General features: G+C 36.1%; 4 protein-coding genes across 4 annotated transcripts; 2 read left to right on the forward strand and 2 right to left on the reverse strand.

The window, feature by feature from the left end:
• Positions 1-672: 672 nt before the first annotated feature.
• LOC143342007 (2-oxoglutarate dehydrogenase, mitochondrial) lies at positions 673-7,070 on the reverse strand. Its single transcript, XM_076765487.1, has 15 exons — positions 6,808-7,070; positions 6,544-6,730; positions 6,179-6,460; positions 5,881-6,091; positions 5,625-5,802; positions 5,456-5,571; positions 5,196-5,335; positions 4,976-5,121; positions 4,159-4,348; positions 3,859-4,080; positions 3,351-3,627; positions 3,190-3,275; positions 2,576-2,896; positions 2,098-2,382; positions 673-2,008 (listed from the first exon to the last, which is right to left on the reverse strand). Exons 1-15 carry the CDS (start codon positions 7,068-7,070, stop codon positions 1,808-1,810), a joined length of 3,105 nt encoding a protein of 1,034 aa, XP_076621602.1. The 3' UTR covers positions 673-1,807.
• On the forward strand, positions 1,541-16,594 carry LOC143341764 (phospholipid-transporting ATPase IF). The gene is made up of 20 exons (XM_076764922.1): positions 1,541-1,616; positions 8,116-8,220; positions 8,289-8,543; positions 8,903-9,055; positions 9,117-9,415; positions 9,507-9,721; positions 9,966-10,252; positions 10,365-10,544; positions 10,787-10,934; positions 11,122-11,264; positions 11,360-11,599; positions 11,707-11,849; positions 11,965-12,124; positions 12,199-12,507; positions 12,609-12,795; positions 12,880-13,025; positions 13,115-13,218; positions 13,356-13,581; positions 13,650-13,783; positions 16,470-16,594. The coding sequence occupies exons 1-19, from the start codon at positions 1,545-1,547 to the stop codon at positions 13,707-13,709; spliced, it is 3,432 nt and encodes a 1,143-aa protein (XP_076621037.1). The 5' UTR covers positions 1,541-1,544; the 3' UTR covers positions 13,710-13,783; positions 16,470-16,594.
• Positions 16,595-16,630: 36 nt separating this feature from the next.
• On the forward strand, positions 16,631-20,654 carry LOC143342040 (uncharacterized). The gene is made up of 9 exons (XM_076765522.1): positions 16,631-16,743; positions 16,830-17,014; positions 17,107-17,227; positions 17,307-17,835; positions 17,918-18,123; positions 18,211-18,448; positions 19,989-20,205; positions 20,286-20,458; positions 20,556-20,654. Exons 1-9 carry the CDS (start codon positions 16,631-16,633, stop codon positions 20,652-20,654), a joined length of 1,881 nt encoding a protein of 626 aa, XP_076621637.1.
• Positions 20,655-21,271: 617 nt separating this feature from the next.
• Positions 21,272-22,807, reverse strand: LOC143341765 (cilia- and flagella-associated protein 300). The gene is made up of 6 exons (XM_076764923.1): positions 22,529-22,807; positions 22,222-22,303; positions 22,022-22,091; positions 21,788-21,960; positions 21,546-21,718; positions 21,272-21,470 (listed from the first exon to the last, which is right to left on the reverse strand). Exons 1-6 carry the CDS (start codon positions 22,639-22,641, stop codon positions 21,272-21,274), a joined length of 810 nt encoding a protein of 269 aa, XP_076621038.1. The 5' UTR covers positions 22,642-22,807.
• Between the last annotated feature and the right edge of the window lie 33 nt (positions 22,808-22,840).

The following is a 22,840-nucleotide window of genomic DNA, read 5'->3' on the forward strand; positions in this document are numbered from 1 at the left end:
ATATCGGTGTACTTTTTGCCAAATGAATTGTTTAAAAAAAGTTAATTCGACTAAGTGCAGTTAAATGATCATCAGTGATGTTATATTAAATTTGACAAAGTGGTAATCCAATTATATTTGCTGTCGAGTTTTTGAAACTCCAAGCTTAAAATCCTTCTATGACATTAATTTGCGTAACAGTAACGATAAAATTAATTTCCCGAAATTTAAAATTCGGTCTATAGTTTCAATAACAGTGAACACAAAGTGACCAATTTCAAACTTCTCACTCAGCAAATATAAACATAAATAAAAAAAGCAGCGGGCCCTAGAAGAGAAGAATCCTTTCTCTGTAACTTTTATAAACTATGATTCAAACGGTAAATTTTATTAAAATATTAAATACATATATATACAAGGTGTACGCGTTAAGTTTTGTCACCAGTTTTTAGGCATTTCCGGTAGTGCAATTAAAAAATATCTCAAACAAAATTGTTAAATCTCAAAAAATGCTTTTTAGGTAAAAAAGTCAAGGTCACCTTTTCGTTGTCGTTTCTCTAAATAGTACTATTTAAAAAAGACAAGGTGACCGTAACTTTTTTACGTAAAAAGTATTTTTTGAGATTTAAGAATATGGGAACAAGTAACCCATCAAATACTAAAAAAATTTTATCTGAAACACGTTTTTTAATTTCTCTACCGGAAATGCCTAAAAAATGGTGACAAAGCTTAACGCGTACACCCTGTACAGCGTCAAGAGATTTTTCTTGCATTAAAATCATTTCAACGTCTATTGCACTTTACCCTTACAAACTCTGTTAAACATTTTCTAAAAATAAATTTAAACATCGATAATTAACGTTAAAGCATTGTTTACCACGCTACATTATTAAAAAAACTTAACATTATTTATGAATCGAGATTAACAATGTGTATGTAGTACCGTGCACGGCAGTACATTCAGGTTTACTCACATTTAATTGATTCAAGGTTGAATAAATTAATTGCAAGTCAGGTTCTATAATGCATTGAATGCACCACAAAAAAATCAATTTAATACTACGTCCCGATATTGTTAGTTGCGTTTAGATAGGAAACACTAAACACGATTACGGTTGCCATTTTTATATGGACGTTAGATAAAAGAATTATTACTTTAGATAAACAATAGATTTTTATTTGATATAAAATTTAAAAACTACGTAAGGAATAGATTCTGATACAAAGAACGTTGGTTTATGCAATATTACATCACATACCATCATGGATGGTACAACTTCAATTAGCATCCCGATATTTTTTTAATCGCGATAAATTTTTAAAAACAGTGACTTTCATACAATATTAGTATTACTATACAAGGACGACCACATCGCATCAGGAAGTCTGATATTGTAGGTGCAACAGTCACGTTGAATCTATATACACTGTATTGACTATTAGCACCATTTGCCTAGAAAGATCTCAAGTTCAGTTATACTTTGCACATCGTATAATTGTTTGCTGTTGTTGCGATAGCTAAAAATATTTTCGACGAACCGTTAACGCTGTGAAAAAAAAATGCAATGTGGAATTTTTTCGATGGAAGGATTTTCTCGTACCACAAAAAGTTGCATGCAAAATACTTATGTCTCTCGGTGAGTCTGTTTCTACGCAATAAAAATATTTAAGATAAAAATAATTGAAAACAAAAAGTAGAAGACAAATTATCTATTTCACAACGAGCAATTCTGATAACTTACACATTATCGTGTTGTTATTTCGTTGCTTCATGCACTTCCTGCCATACCCTGCAGCAGTATGTCTTTGAATTTGAATTACCTGTGGATCAGTCAAGTTTCATAGCAACCGACATCAGATCGCTGTACTCGTTTGCGTGAATAATTTTGCTGCCAGTTGATGGAGCAGCTGACGGTGGTCGACCACCATAAATAACGTCTTCTAAACGAAGTCCTAGAGCTAGAGCTATCCTGTCCCTCACGTAAAGATAGGCGCCCTGATTTTTGTGATCTTCTTGCAACCACATGATCTAAACACACGATACATGTACAGTCCAAGCTACTCCAAGGAGACTATAAAACAGTTTGCTATATCCAGTCGACGATTAACTTCTTGTACCTTGGCGTTCGGGTATTTCTCTACTTCCTGTTTGAGAAGATGATACGGGAACGGGCACAGTTGTTCGATACGAATTATCGCTATTTTATCTTCCATTTGTTTCTCTTGGCGTTCTGTTACCAGATCGTAAAACACCTTCCCGCTGCAAAGTAATATTTTCTGTACGTTGCCCGGTTTGACGAGCGAGTCTGGGATAACAGGCTTGAACGAAGTGTCAGGTTCCATTTCTTCGAAAGAAGATAAAGCCATTGGGTGACGAAGCAGGGATTTAGGTGACATTACAACCTGATTGGACGAACGAACAGACACAATTACAGTGAAAACTGTTCTTAATAACATTTCGTCGCGATACATTTGAATTTGTAGTTTGTCGCGCTGAAGACTTCGAGATATCATTATGTTAAAAAAATGTCACATGATTTTCACGGTCTTCCAGACTACTTCACACCTGATCAAAGGTATTGATATTAGATCTAACCAGTGGTTTTCGAAACGGCATATGAATTTGACGCCGCAGAGCGTGGAATAAGTTCGCTGGAGTGGTCAAGTTGCAAACGATCCAGTTTATCTCAAACAGTTGCCGTGTCATGATCTGTTCCGGGGTTTCCCCTTGCGGAGCTCCTGGCTCCGTGCCCGGGATATGGGTCCAATCATCGTCGCACAATTGAAGACATCGTTCAAGCCTCGCGGACGAATGCTCCGGTCCTTGACCTTCCATTCCATGCGGCAGAAGGAGTACCAATCCGACTTGCCTACCCCATTTCGATTGCCCGGAACAGAGAATAGTATCTAGAGTAACCTACAGATTATTTTATTCGAACATTCCTCTTTCAACACTATTCTACACCTCCACGTTTCTATAGCACGTTATTCCAATCGTTTCTGACCAAAGTCAATCTATAATTCGTATGATAATACAGACAAATAATTCAGATACCGATCGGTCATAAATTAAATTTTATATTTACGAAATTGCGTCTAAAAGTAACATTATTAGATATCGTTTATTTCCAAGTATCGATAACCGACGTAAAGCGGCTGTTTTGTGCAATACCAATATCTGTTTGTGTAAATATACTGAAAAACGATTACCTGACAAGTGTTCGCGAAATCGCCAAACTGGGCTTCCCATATTGTCAACGTGTTATGATTATAGGCCGAGTACCCTAACTCGAATCCTGAATGCACGATCAACAGTCATTTAACTAATTCCTTACCGTGTTTTTATCATTATTATTTCTTAAAAACCTCACCGCAGACACCGTACTCCGATAACGAAGAGTTCGATACGGTGTACAGGGCTTGTCCGGGGAACACGTCGTGGAGAATATTTTTGTAGACTTTGTCCCTGCTCTGATCGTGGATGATGTGTATGCGGTGCGAGAAAGTACCTCGCTCGACATCCTCGCCGGACAATCTCACGTGGTGACCTTCTTTCAGCAAACTGAGAAACGCTAGACATTCACCCATCGCCCAGTCCGCCTTGCGAGCTTCCATCAGCTGTGCTCGTTTGTCCATTACCCTCAACACCTGCGTGAAAATTTACTAGGTTGAATAATTTAGAATTCTCGAAAGTCTTAATAAGTCTTGAATGTATTGAATATCTGGAGTCTCGATGGTTTCGATAACAGTTGTATAATACAGATTTAAACATAGAATGTTATGTCAATATTAAGTTAGAGTACTTGAAACAATGAAAGACTTTTTAATTTTACTTCGAACGGAAGTCGAGAAATAAGTACCACCCGGTTGAACACATACTTGACCGTGCGACTCGATATCTTTAGGGGGCGTAGATATGGCTTTGCAAATCGTCTTGATCGTTTCTGTATCGATACCAGTTGGCGGTATGCGAGCCTGTGGACTTTGAGTAGCGAAAAAATCGGACCACGGTACGTCGTGCCAGTCGCTCATATTCATCGAGTCTATCTCCTGCGCTTTCGCGAATTCTGACTCACAGTGGTTCCAATACTTCTGTATTTCCTAGAAACGAGCATGAATCTGCAACATCATTTGCACGAGCGCCAAACGAAACGGTGCTGCGTCGTATTTCTTATGTACTTCTTGGGCGAACGCCTCCGTTATTACTCCCTCTTTCAAGAGTTTGTCGCTGTAAATAGTGAGCACGTTCGGGTGTTCCTTTATACGCTTGTACATCAAGGGTTGAGTAAGCATTGGTTCGTCCAGTTCGTTGTGGCCGAATCGTCGATATCCTACGACGTCTATGACGACGTCATTGTGGAATTCTGCTCTGTTGGATTAATGTTACAGGGAATGATTTTTTTTATCAAGAACTCTAACTATTAGAACCAAAATAAAAAAAATGTTATAGGATGACAACTATTTTCTCAACTAAAATGTTTTTAGTCGGAAACAACAGCTGCGAGTGGTCGAAGTTTTGTTCCGTTGCCAATAACTATTATCAACTAGGGAAATTTATTTCGGTTGCTCATAACTGTACTATAATGATCCGTTTTACTCAACGTAAGTAACAATATTCATAAAATGTTTTATATACGGAAGCGTTTATCTCGAGGGCTTACATTTCCGACTGACCGATAGGAGCTACACAAATAAATGGATCAACGTAAGATTACGATAATACCGTATTTCGCGACTGAAATCGTTAATGAATGAACGACAATTGTATGTCGAAGAAACAGCAAAGATTGACAAAATTTGTATCCAGAAACCTTTCGAATCGAAAAGAAAAATATCATAGGCATTTTATAGGAAGCGACGTACTCGATATCGGTCAACGAGATCGTATAAAGACATCGAAGACTTTCTTAAAGAAAACCGTAACGAACTCGTCAACGGTAACATCACGAAGAAAAAGTCCGTGTGCATCGAAAAAATCAAGAACCGCATAGTCTACCTATATTCGCTGGCAACTTTACTACAGTAGGCCACCAAGTCGGGGTTATCGCCGTGTATGTGGAATATAGGAGCGTTCACAACACGTGCTACATCGGTACAATGCGCGCTGGATCTGGAGTACCTCGGATCGGTAGTGAAACCAATCTACAGCACATAAAAAGTTGTTCTTTACACGATAGTCCAGCTACGTTCGGATCACGAAACGCTTTAAAATTCACCTGATTGTTAATAACAACGTGCATAACACCACCGGTTGTATACTCTGGTAGATCCGTTAGATGCATGGTTTCGTAAACGACACCTTGGCCCGAAAATGCAGCATCGCCGTGAACCAAAATAGCTAGCGATCTCTTACCCACTAAAAAGAATGAATTTTCTAAATTGAACGCACTCTCTGAAGTTTCTCGAAAGTATTTATTGGCTGAGGCCTACTCTCCATTAATCTTTCATAATAATCAGCAATGTTCTGTATACATACGCTTGGCATCGTTTTTCTCTACTTGTTCTGCACGAATGCGACCAACTATCACTGGATCGATCGCCTCCAAATGTGAAGGATTAGCCATTACGGCGCATAGAATCTTTTTGTTGCTTCTGTGGATTCAGAAAGACATCAAAATCAAGGTGACAATCTCCAAGAGATTTACCTCTCTAGTATTTTCTCTGTGTGCATTCCTAAATGGTACTTCACGTCACCGGAACCAAAACCCTCCAAAGGAATCGGATTGAATTGAGTGAGCAATTGGTGCAGCGGTTTCGAGCAAACGTTGATCAAGGTGTTCAGTCGACCACGATGAGCCATGCCTATTACAAAACTTTCTACCCCTACAAAAATGTTCCATTATATTTGTTTCACCTGCCTTCGAAAGGAACGAACGTTTGAAACACGTTGGGAAGTTCTACCCTTTTCAGCCGAGGTTTCTAAGCATTCCACCATCGATGGAATGAAAGACTCGCAACCCTCTAGGCCAAACCTCTTCTCTGTGGGATACTTCCTGGCTAGAAACCCTTCGAACGTTACTGCTCTCATGATATCCATCCAAATAAACTTTCTGTGTTGCTCAGGTAGTTCCCAAGCGCCGGGGACCTCGAACTTTTCCCTCAACCAGTCTAACTAAAAGATATTCCGGCTTGTGAAAAGCATAATTGTATCGACAACCGCGAGTTGTGGAATGTATTACTCGAAACAATCAGCTCCTACCATCCCATTGTCGTGAATGTAAGTGTACTCGAGACCCAAATGTCCACAGTAAACTTCGTTCAACCTGGTTAGTATGTCGCGCAAGGGAAGACTTCGTTTGGGGCCGCCGATCACGGTGAACGGTGCAAGAGGAAACTCTTTGTTCATGTCAGCTTCCGTCATGCCCTTTAAATGTTCTCGTACGACGATCGCTGGTGGCAAATTCGGAGTTCCTTGAAGCTTATGAGATTCCGGGTTCTGTATACCCAACGGATCAATGTCGGCTATCAGATGACCACGTGCCTTGAACAAATAGAACAGGACATTGATTCAGGCAACCCAATTGAGCAAACAAATGGTCCGGGCTTTGATCCAACTTGATATACCTGATAAGCTCTAATCGTAGCGTTGATGTCCAATGCCCCGCTTATAAATTGATCACCTTGCAGCTCGCTGTCCGATTTTTTTCTCAAGCTCTGCTGGGGGAAATCCGGCGATACTGCTCGGAAGTAAAAAAGCAAATGAAAGTCTATTTTGTCAATATTTCGAAGACAAATCCACCTGTCTGCGGGGTTATCAAGTTAGATGGTACAACCGAAGGCGATGATTCGACGCGAGCAGTCGGAGGTTTCGCGATCGTCGACACAGACGGTTTGTCCCCATAGACGAAGTCGAAGAACAGGCTCCACGAAGGGCTCACGGACGTTGGGTCCTTGAGCCACTGCCGATAGATGTACTCCAAGTACTGGCTGTTGCTCGTGTTGAGCAAGTTGTTGAATCTATCATAGCCGTCGTGCTTTACGCGCTTGAAACACTTCCGTGGCACAGAAGTCGCAAGGAGGAGCCGTTTAGAAGCTTGCGCTTTAACATTACGACAGTACAGACGCTGGACGAGACGTAAGTTCGTGTACATGTCCCCATTTATTTCTACACGCGTACCAAGTATCGTAGAACGAGGGATTATGCACGGAATTTTTCGTATACAATTCGAACAAATTACGATGATGACCAAGCGTCATGTCATCATGACATTTGACTGCTCCGATGGTCGCGCTTGCGACGATCTTCCGATGACATTTAACAAGCGGGTGGCGCGTTAAAATTTCGATTCTGTCGCGGTGAGAAACAACTGAATCGATTCGTACCGACGCAACTTTCCTCGCCTTTCGCGGTGCAACTCTGAAATAGCATTCGTACAGAATTCATTTTTGTACAGAAATGTTCGTGGCAGACGTCAGTAGCTTGACGCTGGGAGACAAGGTTCCTTAAACTGTCGTCTTCGGAGTAGAGAGGAAGTCACAATGAATCACGTCACACAACCCTTGGACGATTTAATTAACCTCCCTTACATAGAATTGCAAAAGAATTTACAGTCAATCGGAGCAAGGCTGCTGCGATTCATTCGTAGAACCTTTCTGAAATCAAGACAACTGATCCGTGTGCCGGTTCTACTGCGAACCGATTACATCTACTCCCTTGCAGTGCTCTTTTGGGAAGCAAGTTGGCAAAAGTTTATTACTCGATAACATTAACCCTTACGTTCTTTATTGATTAACTTTTTATTAAAATATGACAGACTGGCCACGAATGGCACGCGTCCTCGACATCTTATCGTTAGTCTCGCTAATTGTACCGCGGGTGGAACACGCGATTTCCATTGAAGAGTTAACGTCAAACCGAGCATATTTCAAAAATTGCTTTGTCGAACCTCGTGTTTTATTGAAAACATTTCTTTTTACAAAATTTAATTTACTTTGGATACCATAAAATTATTTAAAAATGTAAAAAAAGACCTTAATTCGGCCCTAGAAACACATAGAGATTCTCTAAACTAGACCTAATATCCAATTGTTTGTATAAAAGACGTAATTAACTTGTAGATAAAATCATGCAAAATGAAAATAGTCGTTAATGCAATCTTGATATTCTCTCGTATTGATTCATCTGTATGTTTATAGGATAGCTCAACTTCCACATACGCAGACCATAGGGTTATAATTATCAGTCCGGACAATAATCCGTCGAAAACAATATTTCCAACTAATCGTATCGTATCAAAGAGGGTATGTATAAATTATATTTGTCAACTCTAGCGTCCAAAATGTTTCAAACGAAATTATTTCCTTTATAGTATACGATCTGGAACTTTATACCGAAGAATCTCTTTGAACAGTTCAGACGAATTGCGAACATGTATTTTCTCATATCGGCGTTGATATCTGCCATGATAGTGTCCCCCATTTCACCTTGGACTAGTGCTTTACCTTTGAGCTTCGTCGTATTCGTGACCGCGTGCAAACAAGGGTACGAGGATTACCTTCGACACGTAGTGGACAAACGTATGAATCGGGCAATGGTCACCGTAATCCGTAATAAATGCTTACAGGTCAGTACACGTGCTTAAAATTGTTTTAAATGAAACGCATTCACGTGATATATGTACATCCGTATCAGAATACTGTCTTAAAGCTGAAAATCGCAACATTGACTCTACTCATATGGCGATATGTATTTTTCTGCCGCCATTTTGGTACGCTATCAGCAGCATGTACCAACAACCTGTAGCTTCACATTTCATTATTACTATCGATTTATAATAACCCCTATCAATCATTCACGACGTATTCGTATCTTTATCTTTCCACTGTTTATTTTACTGTACTTCCATCTGTTGCGTTTCACCGCAGTTCTACGTCACATTTATTTGCAACAAGTTTTGCAATAATCTTCGTTTTATGCGTTCAGACCATTCAACGGCAACAAATAGTAGTTGGCGACCTGGTGAAGGTTGGTCGGGACGAGGACATACCCTGCGATCTCTTGCTTCTTTCCAGCACAGAAAACTCGGATCGTTGTTACGTTACCACATCTAATCTTGACGGTGAAACGAATTTAAAGGTAACACGAGTAACATAACACGAGGAAGGAGTGCAAATTTTGTTAATCGTTACTTGTTTAGACGTTAATGGTTCCGAAGGTGCTTTCGGACCTGTCAGAATTGCAAATAGTATCCATGGAGGCCAGTGTCATCTGTCAACATCCTTCGTCCGATCTCTACAGCTTTCACGGCAAGCTGGAAATTAATAATGGCGATGATGATCCAGCCAGCGGACATTTGACGATCGACAATCTATTGCTCCGAGGATCCAGACTAAAAGACACTGATCACATTATCGGTTGCGCGGTTTACACAGGCCAGGACACAAAACTGTCCCTTAATTCGAAGATCAGAAGCAACAAATTCTCCACCGTCGAAAAGTAAGCGCTTTCTAACAAGATCTAACGAACGACCGAATGCTTTCCATGACGATACGACGTTTTCATCCTCTAACGAAACTTACAATTACAGGAGCATCAATAAGTACATCATCGGATACATGATACTGCTTGTGATCGAAGTGATAGAATCTTGCATGATGAAAACTGTGTTAGGCTCAACGGCGAAGTGGAAATCCTACATCGGTACCGGTGACGATATTACCTTCTCCTCGCTGACCAATGACTTTTTTGGCTTCACGATCCTATATAACTACATTGTGCCCATATCGTTATATGTCACCGTAGGTAAGCATTACTTTACACATCGTAAACTCTCCATTGTTTTCCCTCTTCGTACCTATTCCGAAATCTGTTGCACAATATCGAATTACTTCGCGCCTCGATCAGAATTCTTTAATTTCGCGAACGCTCGTATCGTTGAGAAAGAAAACGACGTAGCCACCGTAACCGCGACTCGAATGTAAAGAATTTAATCGTGTCTGAGAAAAAACGGCATTTGTCAAGCTACGATCAATTGTTCTCGTTACAGAATTACAAAAATTCCTCAGTTCGTTTTTCTTCAGCTGGGATATCGATATGTACGACCCAAGCACCGATCAACCTGCATTGGCTAACACGTCGGACTTGAACGAGGAACTCGGTCAGGTCGAGTACCTGTTCACTGACAAGACCGGTACGCTTACTGAAAATCTGATGGTATTCAGACGTTGTTCGATCAACGGGAAAACATACATGGAAAAGGATTGCGACGGGTTTCTGTATCAATTGCCTTCTAGCGGACGCGAAGAGGAAGCCAAGAAGCTAACGACATGGGAGGTGAGCCAAGCTTAAACCTAAATAAGATCGATGATCCTGCAATTATGATTTGCTTTCCGTTGAATCAAAATCTAGCGATTGAACAAAATAAGTCTAATAATACTGATTGCAGCCAAGCATCTGGCACTTCATGATAAGCATCTCTCTGTGCCACTCGGTTCAAATCACGCCTCCGAGTCAAAAGTCAGACGTCATTGCTAGACGCACAGAGTTTCGCGAGAGCTTCAGACAAAAGAAGATTCTGCAAGTGCACAGTTCCCTATTGATGGATCCGGATTTGCCGGAGTACCAGGTAGAAAGTCTCTGTTTTACGTAAACAGCATTGCGTAAACTCGCTGCGGTGCTTATTTTTATCTCTGATGAACACCGATAAACAACAGCTGACGGTAGATTCGCGTGACAAATTGTACTAACGCGGTACGGTGACGTTAGATATCCAGTTAAATAAGAGTATCAATACTTTCTTTGTGCCTAGTCTAATTTAAGCGACGCTTGCCAGGTGCAAAGTAGCCGTAAAAATACATTATTTTGCAGGCAACGTCAGCAGACGAAAAAGCTTTGGTTGAAGCCAGCGCCAGATGCGGAATCATTTTTCAAAATGCTACCAGCGACATGATAGAACTTAATGTCCGTGACACCGTGATGACCTTTAAAAAGCTAGAAGTTTTGGAATTCACTTCCGGTATGTATTCGAACGAACGACTTCTCGCCTTACTGAACATCTTCCGTAACTTTATTAGAGAATTTATAATATGGCTAGTAATAGATAAGTTTACACAAATTAATTTGTGTTTCGTAGACTGACCCAAGCAAGTCTTGACTTAGACGCCACCAAGTTTCACAAAATTAATTAACATTCCCTTCAACAGAACGTAAGAGAATGTCGATAATAGTGAAAGATAGTGCTGATGATTACTGGTTGTACTGCAAAGGAGCGGATTCAGCCATTCTGCCGCTAATAGTCTCAGGACTGACTAACGAAACCATCACTCACGTAGCCGATTTCTCCATGGTTCGTACATCAGCTTGCCACTAACTGGCAGCGTTTCTTTCCGACTTTGTCCTTTTTGCTAATTTAATCTCGATTAAAAAGAGCACGTCTTGCAGAGAGGATTCCGAACTCTGGTCATTGCATACAAGAAGATGAATCAGGAGCAGTTCGAGGAACTGAGGCAGAAAGTGGAACAAGCCAGACAGGTAATTGGCATCGAGCGAGCAGCGTACATGAAGAGAGCTTACAATCAAATGGAAAGCGGTCTTACTCTGCTAGGTGTGACTGCGGTCGAAGATCGTCTTCAGGAAGGCGTGCAAGACACGCTTGAATGTCTACGAGTCGCTGGCATTAAGGTTAAAGATTGTATCATAATAGTTCCTTACTGAAATTTGAAATTAGACAGGGATCGGCTTCTCTTCCTTGATCCTTAGCGACGGTTAAATTGATTTGCGGTGTTTAGATATGGGTGTTGACCGGAGACAAAGCAGAAACCGCTGAGAATATAGCCTTCCTCTGTGGACAATTCAAACAGGGTACCGAAATATTGAGATTGTTAGAAATATCCATCGACCAAACTTGCTTTCATCGTGTAATGGATTTTGAGTGGGTACAATTTGCTGCTCTTCCATATCGTAATTCGATATCTAATCGGTACTTCTATTGTAAGTAATGTAATATAGATACAACGTACCTTGACCTCACTTTTTTTCGATTCCAGACGAAGGATAAAGCTCGAACCTTACAAACAGTACGGACTGTTGGTCGATGGTAGTAGCATAACAGTCGCATTGAGAACATGCCTGGAAGAATTTCGATTCGTGGGAATGGCCTGTGAGGCGGTAGTTTGTTGCAGGTTGACGCCTCTGCAAAAGAGCGAGGTTGGTTACATGCTTTTGCAAATAATTTTTACGTGTAATTTTATACACAATGACTCTTGATGGTTACTATGCAGATCGTGAGGATGGTTAAAGAAGAAAGAACTCAACCGCACACGGCCGCCATTGGCGACGGGGGTAACGATGTCGCGATGATACAAGAAGCGCACGTTGGAATCGGCATAATGGGTAAAGAAGGCCGCCAAGCGACCATGAGTTCCGATTTTGCGATAGCGAAATTTAGATTTTTGAAGAAGGCATTACTGGTGCACGGACACTGGTTCTACATGCGAATCAGTACTTTGACGTTGTATTTCTTTTACAAGAACATTCTGTTTATAACGCCACAGGTGCTGTTTGGCTTTCACAGCGGTTTTTCTGGTCAGGTGGGAACCCAATCTGCAAACTAATATCATAAAAATTATTTCTCAGCTCTTCAGTATTGATTTCATAATCTTTTAAAGTTCATTCAATAATGTATTTACAGGCATTTTACGACGGTATGTTTTTAATGTTTTACAATGTACTATTTACGTCTCTACCAATACTGACGTACGGATTGTTTGAGCAAGATTATAGCGCTAATACGCTGCTGCATTATCCTTATATGTATAAAATGTATAAAAGAAATTATTTATTGTCGGGGAAACAGTTCGTTATATGGACATTACTAGGTGAACAAAATAATTTGTTGATTTGAATGGAGTAAATTCAATATGAACTTATCATTACTGAATATTATTTAAACCTCTCTTCAGGTTTCTGGCATACCTCAGTCATATATTGTATAACGTACTATTACATAAAGACCAATCCTATTATTTTGTACAATAATACACCGGTAGACCAATGGACATTCAGTACATGTGTTATTCATTTAGTTACAATAGTGGCCAATGTACAGGTAAACGAATGATTAACATTAAAATTCCAATATCCAGGAATGCAGACACGACCTAAAGAAAACGTATCATAGTCTATTATAATTTTCAGATACTATTACGCAGTTCGTATTTAACAAAGCCGTTCCTGTTAGCAGTGGTATTATCACAATTAGCGTTTTGCGCATTCACGTTTGGATATTCATTCGTGCACAAGTAAGCAGTAAAAATAAGACAAAACGTAAAAAATCTATGTAAAAAAAAAAGAACATTATTGATACCTACCAGCTTAAATCGCATCAACCGTGAGGTATCGAGTTATTTGCTAAAAAAGATTTTATTTCTAATTTCAGAAGGTACGATGGCGACATGCTAATGGTCTACCCGATGATATTATCATCGATAGCCTTCTGGTTGTTGACTATAGTTATCGTCATCCTTTGTCTAGTTCCCGATTGTTTAATTCTCAAATACAACAGATACAGATCTGCACGTGTAGCGAGACGAAACGAGGAACATCCACGTCATGTTATCATCAACGCTAACAATACCAGAGAAACTGTACCGTTGCAAATACGGGTAAATTATCAGATGTATACGATATGATTCAGTCAAATATCACGTTTCAATGTGTCATTGGTTTACAGAATCGAAGCTTCTTCCGTATAGTTCCATGGGTGAACATCATGCGAAGGAAGACTGTGTAAAATATAATCATAACGAATAGATTTCGTTGTGCCATTATCAAGTTAGTAAATCATACCACGTCACGTCCGAAACTGTAAGTCGTCCATTGATTCATACACCGATCAACCCTTGTAAATATATTTATTTTTGCGTTTCCATTTGTTACGACGCATGGAATAAAAGATGGGATTTATCAATCGCAGTTTAAATCAGTCTGTACGAACAAATCGCAAGACTTCGAGGCCCTAAATACGTTCTATAGCTTCTTAATGGGAAAAGTAATCCCTTTTACGTCGGGGATATGCATAAAATTTTAGGAACGTGTTATGTAGTAAAAAAATTCATATGCATTTTTTTAACGATTGTGCTATTAGATCTTATTTACCGAGAAAGGAAATATTTAAACGCTTTTCGTAGCTGTAATGATAATACATTTTTGATTATAAATACGATAGATTTCATTACAAGAATAATGCTTTCAAATAATTTTTTTTCGCTTACAAATAATTCCTTCTAAAAAAATTAAAAATAAACTGTGGCTACACTAATTATGGCGTTACGCAAAGCGCCAAAATGTCGTTTCTCGATAATTAAGGCCCAATTGCACAAACTAATTTCTTATTTAAAATATTTTAATATTCGTTATCTATTATCTAGAAATTTTTTCTTTGAAATTTGTCCCAGAAATTTTATATCTACATTTGCGTACTTGTAACCCCACCATAACGGGATAAGATAAATACGGTCGAATATAACACATATGTATACCATACGTAGTGTATACGTGGCTGTTCAGTTCATTAAAATTATTATCGACTGTAGACGTTCATGTGAGTGAATCAAACGTAATAATTAAAATATTTTTGTATGTTCCCGTAATTTATTATATTTTTAGTGGTATATTTATTGCGACGAAATTGTCACATCTCGTGTTCGCTCTGAAGTAAAGTCCCTGTTTTCGTTAAGAAACGTACTTAAAAGAATTTTTTTTACGATACTGAAAGAGAAATCGACCGGAATTCTGAATATCAGTTTAGATAAAGCACTGATTTGTAAATGTGAAACTTGAGTAGTGATAATGCTACGCCCACTACACCGATATAGAAAGTGTCATACGCGTAATGTTATAAGTGGGCCCAAAACATAGACAAAACTGTCACGAGTCTCACACGTGATAGTTTGGCCCAAATACCTGACCACGAGTCTCACACGTGATTGTAGGGCAAAGGACTAAAGGTCCATTCTATTTAAAATATTGGAGGGAGGGGTGCATTCTACTTTTCACATGAATACAAGGTAGACTCTTTCGTTAGACTTGATCAAATATGTTGTGTATGTGTGAGTGTATTTTGTATGTACCTGTGCAAACAGTACGTTAGTTTACTTATTTGTAAATGATTGTTGTAAATATTAACAAAAGTCTGCGAAAATTCAGATAAAAAGCCAACTTCTCGCATGTCATATATATCTTAACAATCTTGTTATTTCTTCTAGTATGTTGCTACTCGCGTGCTTAACTTTAATCGATCTTACTTAATCTTATTTTTCAAGCTTACGTTTATCAATCATTTCCTACACAAATAGCTACACGAAGACCAAATATAAAGAAAAAAGTTTTATTTTATTGTAATGTATTTTATTTTTAATTGCATTTTAAAAAGTCTAGAAACGTAACAAAGTAAGGGTACGTGTCCTCGTATTTTGTAACTAAACTATACGTATTTTGTACTTTGTAAAAAACATAATTTTATAATGAAAACTTACCGAACGCGATATATGTACATATGTTTACATGAGAACAGTGCCGAATCCAAAGAAGCGATTGTCCACTCCCTCACGAGTTGTGTAATCTTAAAAAATATATTTATTATTCATTTTACATTACATTCTATAACTGTTTTTAATTATGCATTTATATAAAAAATTGATCAATGTAAACTTGATTATTTAGGTTATCATCGAATACAAATATTAATAAATGAATTTCAAATCGTGCGAAAAAAAGAAGTTCAAAAATGTTTACTTAAAAAATTATCTCGATGCCCACACAATCGTTCTTCGCTCTAAGCCTACACCATACACATATATGACGAATTTAAAATTCGAGAGATTCATTCAACAAACATATCTAATTAATGATAACAGAATGCATGCGTTGCAAAATATTGAAATGCATTTCACTTAACATATATACGTATATGAGAAAAAACAGATGCGTTGCACATTTATGAAAGTTACGTTTTCCTCGAATATCGCGCTCCTTCGAAGCCATGTCTGTGATTGCGAACAAAAATGTTATTTCATGCACTGATATTTATATAATATTTACATACTAATATTTGACAGAATCGAACTAGGCACGAAGCAACGAGGGTGAAACAGATCAACTGTTGGTCGAAATAGTTGTGGTTGACAGACGTGTATGATGCACCGGATAATGCATTTAACAGAAAAGAACTTCTGTCCGCGCGTGAATTAGTGGAACATTTCGAGAAAAAAACTGGTATAATAGTTATTAAATGTTTCCTGCGTGCAGTCGTTGTTAACATTATTTATGGCTCCTAAAAAGTCGATTGAAAAAATGTCAGAACGACTAACTGATTAAAGTACATAGTGTTGTTTGTACGGTTTATGGATTTCTCGTACGATAAACGAATGATTGTCAAACGTTGAAATAAATGCTTGTACAGTGAATTGATAAATATTATAAATATCCAATGATTGGTAAGGACACTTTTGAAACCAGAAAAGTGAAATATTAAGTACTTATTATTTTACAGAAATGGTACTCTGAATAAAAATGAGGTTTCTCTCATGTTATTTTCGACGTTTTATTATAACAGTATTACTTATTACACTGCTATTCTGCATTGTCCAAGTCTTTAGATCAGAACTAGATTTCACCAACAATGATCTATCCAATTTGGATAAATTGTAAGAGATGTTTCAATTCTCTTGTGGTGTGAAATGTTGTCAGTTCTATTACAATGATTCTTGTCATTTCAGAATACATATATCTCAGTTAATCAAAGAGTCGGAACAAACTTATGTTGGGTACATAGTTTCATTTAGTAATATAAGAATATTGGACTGTACAATTTGATGTATATTTGAATTATTAAAGAGATTTCTATTTCTAGAGAAGGAGTTGTAGCTTGTAAGCTGCCTCAGTTAAATGTCTCTAATCCAGAGATTACAAAATTCTTACATGATGTTCCACCATTAGTATGTACACCTGAAGATTGGGTTATACTCCGTGGTTCAAGACTTGTTATTAGCAAAAAAGCAAAAAAGAAATATGGCTCAATATCTTGTTCTTTCAGTGGTGAGTTATGTAAAATTTCTAATAATATATTGTTACATTTATTCTTGTCATTATTCTTATTGCATGCACTTAATTTAGTTTTTTCTTTACAGAAATTCTTAGAAACGATGACTCCAATATATCATTTTTGACTCCAGTTGAGTCGGATGACTCTTATATTCTCAGGCATAGTGATTTTGTTGATGTCAAATGCAAATCAAAAAATGGGGAAGAGTAAGTAGAATGCTTATGAAGTTTTCAATATATCAATTTAATAAGATTCTTGGCAATAATATCAATAATCATTTTTTAGATGGCACAGTATTATGGCAGGAGTTAAGGATGATCCTCAGATAAAAGAGAAAAATAAATGGGAAAATGTTCCAAACAATGCTCTTAAATTAAATGTACTTATGTTTGGTTTTGATTCACTGTCGCGAAATACATTCATACGCAAATTACCAAAGACATATCAGTATTTAAGGGAATACTTAGGTGCTTTAGTTTTAGAAGGATATAATATAGTAGGTGATGGGACACCACAAGCACTCATTCCTATTCTAACTGGAAAGATTGAACTTGAATTACCAGATACTAGAAAGCGAATGGGACAAAAAGCAAATTATGTTAATATTTATCCATTAATATGGAATCAATATAAAAAAAACGGTTATATAACAGGATTCATGGAAGATGTACACCATATTGGAACCTTTACATATCGTCTAAAAGGCTTTAAAGAACAACCAACTGATCATTATATGAGAACATACTATTTAGCTGCAACCCCATACTTTAGATACTATAATAAATTTTGTGTTGGAAGCATTCCACGACACATGGTATGACTGAATTTCTGTTTATAATAATTAGTAAGATACAAATATTAAATTATAAAATTATATATCATAATTATTATCATAGGTAATGTTGAACTACATTAAGGAAATTTTTAATGTTTACAAACATCAACCGAAATTCCTATTTGGATTTCATGGGGAACTTTCACATGATTCCTACAATGATATAGGTGTGGTTGATGAAGACTTGCATACTTGGATTAAAGATTTACATGAATTTGGTCACTTAAATGATACAATATTAATATTGATGAGCGACCATGGGCACAGGTTCGTGTTCAAGCAACATGTGTAATGAAATTTTTGTATAAAATTAAATGTAAGTTATAAATTAATATGACAAATTTGATTTTATAGGTTTGCAGAAATTCGCAATACTCTACAGGGTAAACAAGAGGAAAGACTACCATTTTTTTCCTTTACGTTTCCACCTTGGTTTAAAAAAGCTTATCCACAAGCCTATGAAAACTTTTTGCACAATACACAATACCTATCAACACCATTTGATGTACACAAAACATTAGAAAGTATATTAAATTTTGAAACTCCAAAAGATGGGGATCGACATCAAAGAGCTATTAGTTTATTTGATAAGGTAAGTGTACCCTCATACAAGGTGTTCGGCCACCCCTGGGAAAAATTTTAATGAGAAATTCTAGAGGCCAAAATAAGACGAAAATCAAGAATATTAATTTGTTGATTGAGGCTTCGTTAAAAAGTTATACAAATATTTCCGGCCACACAGTGTAGTTCGGCGAAATTGAAAAATTTCAAATCGTTCTGGAAAAATTATTTTTAATTGCAAGGGTCGATTACAAGCATTTTTGATCAACAGACATACCCTCGAAATCCTACTCAGTTTCGAGAAAAAAATTCGAGTAGGTGGACAAATTTTTTCGATAAAATTAAAAAATTTCAAATCATTCTGGAAAAATTATTTTCGGTTGCGGAGGTCAATTATAATCATTTTTGGTGAATACACATACCCTCGAAATCTTACACATTTCGGAGAAAAAAATTCGTTTCCGAAAATTTAATGTGAGGTTAGAAGTATTGCCATAAAATTTCATGCGTATGTTTAAAACATCATAACTTCTGAACGGATTGGAGGATTTTAATGTTTCAAAATGCAAATAACGCGTATTTTGGTGAAGAATATGTACAAATTCCAAGACTAATCGGAAAGTTGTTCCTTAATCACGTAAAGTTAGAAAAACCCGATAAAAATGGTCCAATTTTCAAACGGCTATAACTCCTACAATAGTCACTCGATTTCACTGAAATTTAGTCTGGAAGTAAAGCTCATGGATACTTACAAAAAAGTATTAAACAACTTTTCTGTACAGCGTCAAACAAAGTTATTAAAAATCAAAAACGAGTTTTTAAGAAAAATCGACAGGGGATAGGTGCAGAAATTTTTCGACGAAATTGAAAAATTTCAAATCGTTCTGGAAAAATTATTTTTAGTTGCAAGGGTCTATTACAAGCATTTTTGGTCAACAGACATACCCTCGAAATCCTACTCAGTTTCGAGGAAAAAATTCGAGTCGATGGACAAATTTTTTCGATAAAATTAAAAAATTTCAAATCATTCTGGAAAAATTATTTTCGATTGCGGGAGTCAATTACAATCATTTTTGGTTCATAGACATACCCCCGAATTCCTACGTACTTCGGAGAAAAAAATTCGAGTAAGAAGATAAATTTTTCGAGAAAATTAAAAAACTTCAAATCGTTCTGGAAAAATTATTTTTGGTTGCGGGTGTCAATTACAATCTTTTTTGGTGAATAGACATACCCCCGAATTCCTACGTACTTCGGAGAAAAAAAATTCTTTTCCGAAAATATACTGTGTGGCCAAAAATGTTTCCCCGAAATTTCATGCGTATGTTTAAAAAATCATAACTTCTGAACGAATTGGAGGATTTTAATGTTTCAAAATGCAAACAATGCGTATTAATAGAGCTCTAGAGCCCCATAATAATTATTATCGCGTGCACGCAGCTGTTCGCTAATTACCGTTCTGTATACATATTTATAATTTTAATTTTAACACAGCAAAGTTTTAACTGATATTAAAGATACACACAGTAATTATAAGAATAGACAAATAATCATATTACGAAATAATACAGGTACCATTAGAGAGGACATGTGCAGATGCATTTATAGAACCTCATTGGTGTGCTTGCCTTAGTTGGCAAGAAATCTCAATTGATGACGATATCGTAATTGCTGCAGCCAAATATTTTGTTCAATTTCTTAATATTTATACGGAAGATCATCGTGACATATGTAAAGATTTACAATTAAAAGAAATATTGTGGGCTGCTAAACTTATACCTAATAAAGGTATCATGAATAATTTTGGTCTTTTAATTCTGTAATTTATGTGTGTTTAAGATTAATAAAGGTTCATAAAATGTTCATAGGTTTATTGAAATTTCAAAAATCTGGAGATCAAGATGGATTCATAGGAGATTTTAGTGCAAAAACAAAAATGACAACTGAAACTTATCAATTGAAAGTAAAAACAGAGCCAGGAGATGCATTATTTGAAGTAAGCATCACTTATGATATAAGGAAGAATATATATTCAACCAAAGTAAGTTCGTTAGTAAAAATATTCTACTAATGTGATACAAATTTTACAAACTCATGTTTGATATATGTAAAAGTATATAAAATCTGTTGGATTTTAGATTTCAGATGTTAGTAGAATTAACATGTATGGATCTCAAGCAAGATGCGTGGAAAATTCTTTATTTCATTTACGCAAATATTGTTATTGCAGAGATTAAAAAAGAGATGCTTAATTATAGTTAATTAGACTTAAAGTATACTTTAGTTACTATATAATTCGGTAAAAATTATAATTGAACAAATTTAAACATCGCATTCATTATGAAACAAAGTAATGAGATTATTAGTTTTATTCTTTATAAGAATGTAGTAAGTCCTACAAATGTTACCGCACAGTTTACCTCACTATGTACAATGTTAAGTTGCCAAGTTGATAGGATAACTAAATACAGTAGAGCCCATATAAGTGACCACGCTCGGGATCGGCTGCGGTCACTTATGTGGGCATAGTTACTTCTCAGAATTGAACGGAGATAAGAAAAGAGGATAAGTACAAGTGAGATACAATAACTGGCATCTGAAACTATATATACAATGTATGTATCGATAGCAACCGGCGTCAAGTTACTTGCTTGGCTTCTAAGAATTGGTGGGGGATAACCGCGGTCAATTAAGTGGGCAAAAATGCGGTCACTTATGTGGGCACTACTGTATTTAATGTAAATAGTGCACAATCTACTACTATTAATACTTAATTGAGCTATTTCAATGTTTATATAATAAATCAATTTTATTGAAAAATTACACTTATATACAAATTTCTGTTTCCTTATGCTTACTGTGAAAGAGAGTATTCTCCAAATTGATGAACAAATGTTGTAATTTCACGAGCAGTGGCATCTACCAATAGAAACCCAACGTTTTGTACATGCGATGGATCATACGGAAAGTATTCTTGGCCTCTACAGTCTTTGGCTGTTACTTGCAGAACTAATGTACTAACTGACAAATGTGAATCTTCTTTCTTATGTACTCTAAAATAATTAGACATTATGCACATGAGAATATGAGTTTATACAACCTGAATTGAATTGAATGAATTATGCAACCTTATTAAATCTTTATAAATAGCTTTGGTAGTATTTAAATATGGATCTAAAACATCTTCATATTGACAAATTACTCCTCCAAGAACAAGCATTTGAAAAATACGAAATATGAATTCCTCCCGTTCATCTTTTAGATATAAATTATACTCTGGGCATTCATTGTCCAATAACATCTACAAATATTAATGTACGAATAAATTTATAATACTAAAAGATTAATTATGTAAAATGAAAATTCTTACTCCTCTAAGATTATCAGAAACTAAAAGACTTTCAACTTCCATATCATATCTTTTACAAATAGTTCCAGTCTTCTGTACAATTCCATTTTTCGGATCTTTCATTTTATCAAAAAATGACATACTTAAAATGGAACAAGGCACAGGTTTTATCTCTACATGTGATGCAATTATACCTATCAATAATAAAAAATCTAATAATAAATAATACTATATTATGAAAGATATTTCTACTACCTTGTTTTGCCCAACAATTTCCTTGTTTTGTTAATAGTTCTTTTGCAACAGTGTCATTTTTAAAGAATGTCTAGGGATAATTAAAATACAAATAACTGAGAAGAAAATTGTAAAACTAAATAATTTTTCGAAATACTATTTACTGAATTACTACTGAATTGTAATTATATTTATTATAAAATGTACAACAATTAACTAACTTCTGCTAAATGATATTTGTGATATTGCTGAAAAGGTTCATTGAATGAAAAATGTTGAATAACAAAATTTCCATTTAGTCCCCTGCAAAATCGAAAAGCGATTCGTTATAATAGTTGCGATATTAAAACTGTATATACATAAGTATATACATCTTATATAAATGATATAATGTCTAAACACGCATTTATAGATACAAAGAGACGAAGAAAAAACGTAATTCTTGTAGTAAAATTAAATCGAAAATACAGAATGCCTTATATGTTACGAAATATTTATAAACTTGAGAAAGAATTATGTTATCATTACCATTTAGAAAGTAATTCTTGTGTCGTTTTATTATAAATTCTAACGTAATTCTTTTGTGGCAAAGGTACAAATGTATATTTAGGTTCGACTTCCATTGTTAAACAATTACACATATCCTTACTATGGAAACGGAAAACAATAAATATGTATTGTATATGTACCGTTTATGTATGCATTTTTATATTAAAATATGAATACTTTTTAAAATTATGTAATTTCTAATTATATACATACATAATTAGAAAAAATATACGTATTTGAACATGAAATTGTTATTCGCAAATGTATACATATAAAACTTATTAAAGAAAT

The sequence above is a fragment of the Colletes latitarsis genome, chromosome 5 (assembly GCF_051014445.1).
Source record: "Colletes latitarsis isolate SP2378_abdomen chromosome 5, iyColLati1, whole genome shotgun sequence".
NCBI lineage: Eukaryota > Metazoa > Arthropoda > Insecta > Hymenoptera > Colletidae > Colletes > Colletes latitarsis.

What these genes read in the sequence shown, in the direction of transcription:
- LOC143341764 (XM_076764922.1), top strand. Translation starts at nt 1,545, where the DNA reads ATGTGGAATTTTTTCGATGGAAGGATTTTCTCGTACCACAAAAAGTTG. An exon ending in ACGGTGAAACGAATTTAAAG is followed by an intron (nt 9,056 to 9,116) that starts GTAACACGAGTA and finishes TTACTTGTTTAG; the next exon opens with ACGTTAATGGTTCCGAAGGT. An exon ending in CGCCTCTGCAAAAGAGCGAG is followed by an intron (nt 12,125 to 12,198) that starts GTTGGTTACATG and finishes GTTACTATGCAG; the next exon opens with ATCGTGAGGATGGTTAAAGA.
- LOC143342007 (XM_076765487.1), bottom strand. Translation starts at nt 7,070, where the DNA reads ATGTACACGAACTTACGTCTCGTCCAGCGTCTGTACTGTCGTAATGTT. An exon ending in AGAAACCTCGGCTGAAAAGG is followed by an intron (nt 5,803 to 5,880) that starts GTAGAACTTCCC and finishes ACATTTTTGTAG; the next exon opens with GGGTAGAAAGTTTTGTAATA. An exon ending in TGCCGTTTCGAAAACCACTG is followed by an intron (nt 2,383 to 2,575) that starts GTTAGATCTAAT and finishes TCGTCCAATCAG; the next exon opens with GTTGTAATGTCACCTAAATC.
- LOC143342040 (XM_076765522.1), top strand. Translation starts at nt 16,631, where the DNA reads ATGTTTCAATTCTCTTGTGGTGTGAAATGTTGTCAGTTCTATTACAAT. An exon ending in AAATCAAAAAATGGGGAAGA is followed by an intron (nt 17,228 to 17,306) that starts GTAAGTAGAATG and finishes ATCATTTTTTAG; the next exon opens with ATGGCACAGTATTATGGCAG. An exon ending in ATGAGCGACCATGGGCACAG is followed by an intron (nt 18,124 to 18,210) that starts GTTCGTGTTCAA and finishes TTGATTTTATAG; the next exon opens with GTTTGCAGAAATTCGCAATA.
- LOC143341765 (XM_076764923.1), bottom strand. Translation starts at nt 22,641, where the DNA reads ATGTGTAATTGTTTAACAATGGAAGTCGAACCTAAATATACATTTGTA. An exon ending in ACAAATATCATTTAGCAGAA is followed by an intron (nt 22,092 to 22,221) that starts GTTAGTTAATTG and finishes AATTATCCCTAG; the next exon opens with ACATTCTTTAAAAATGACAC. An exon ending in ATTTATAAAGATTTAATAAG is followed by an intron (nt 21,471 to 21,545) that starts GTTGCATAATTC and finishes TAATTATTTTAG; the next exon opens with AGTACATAAGAAAGAAGATT.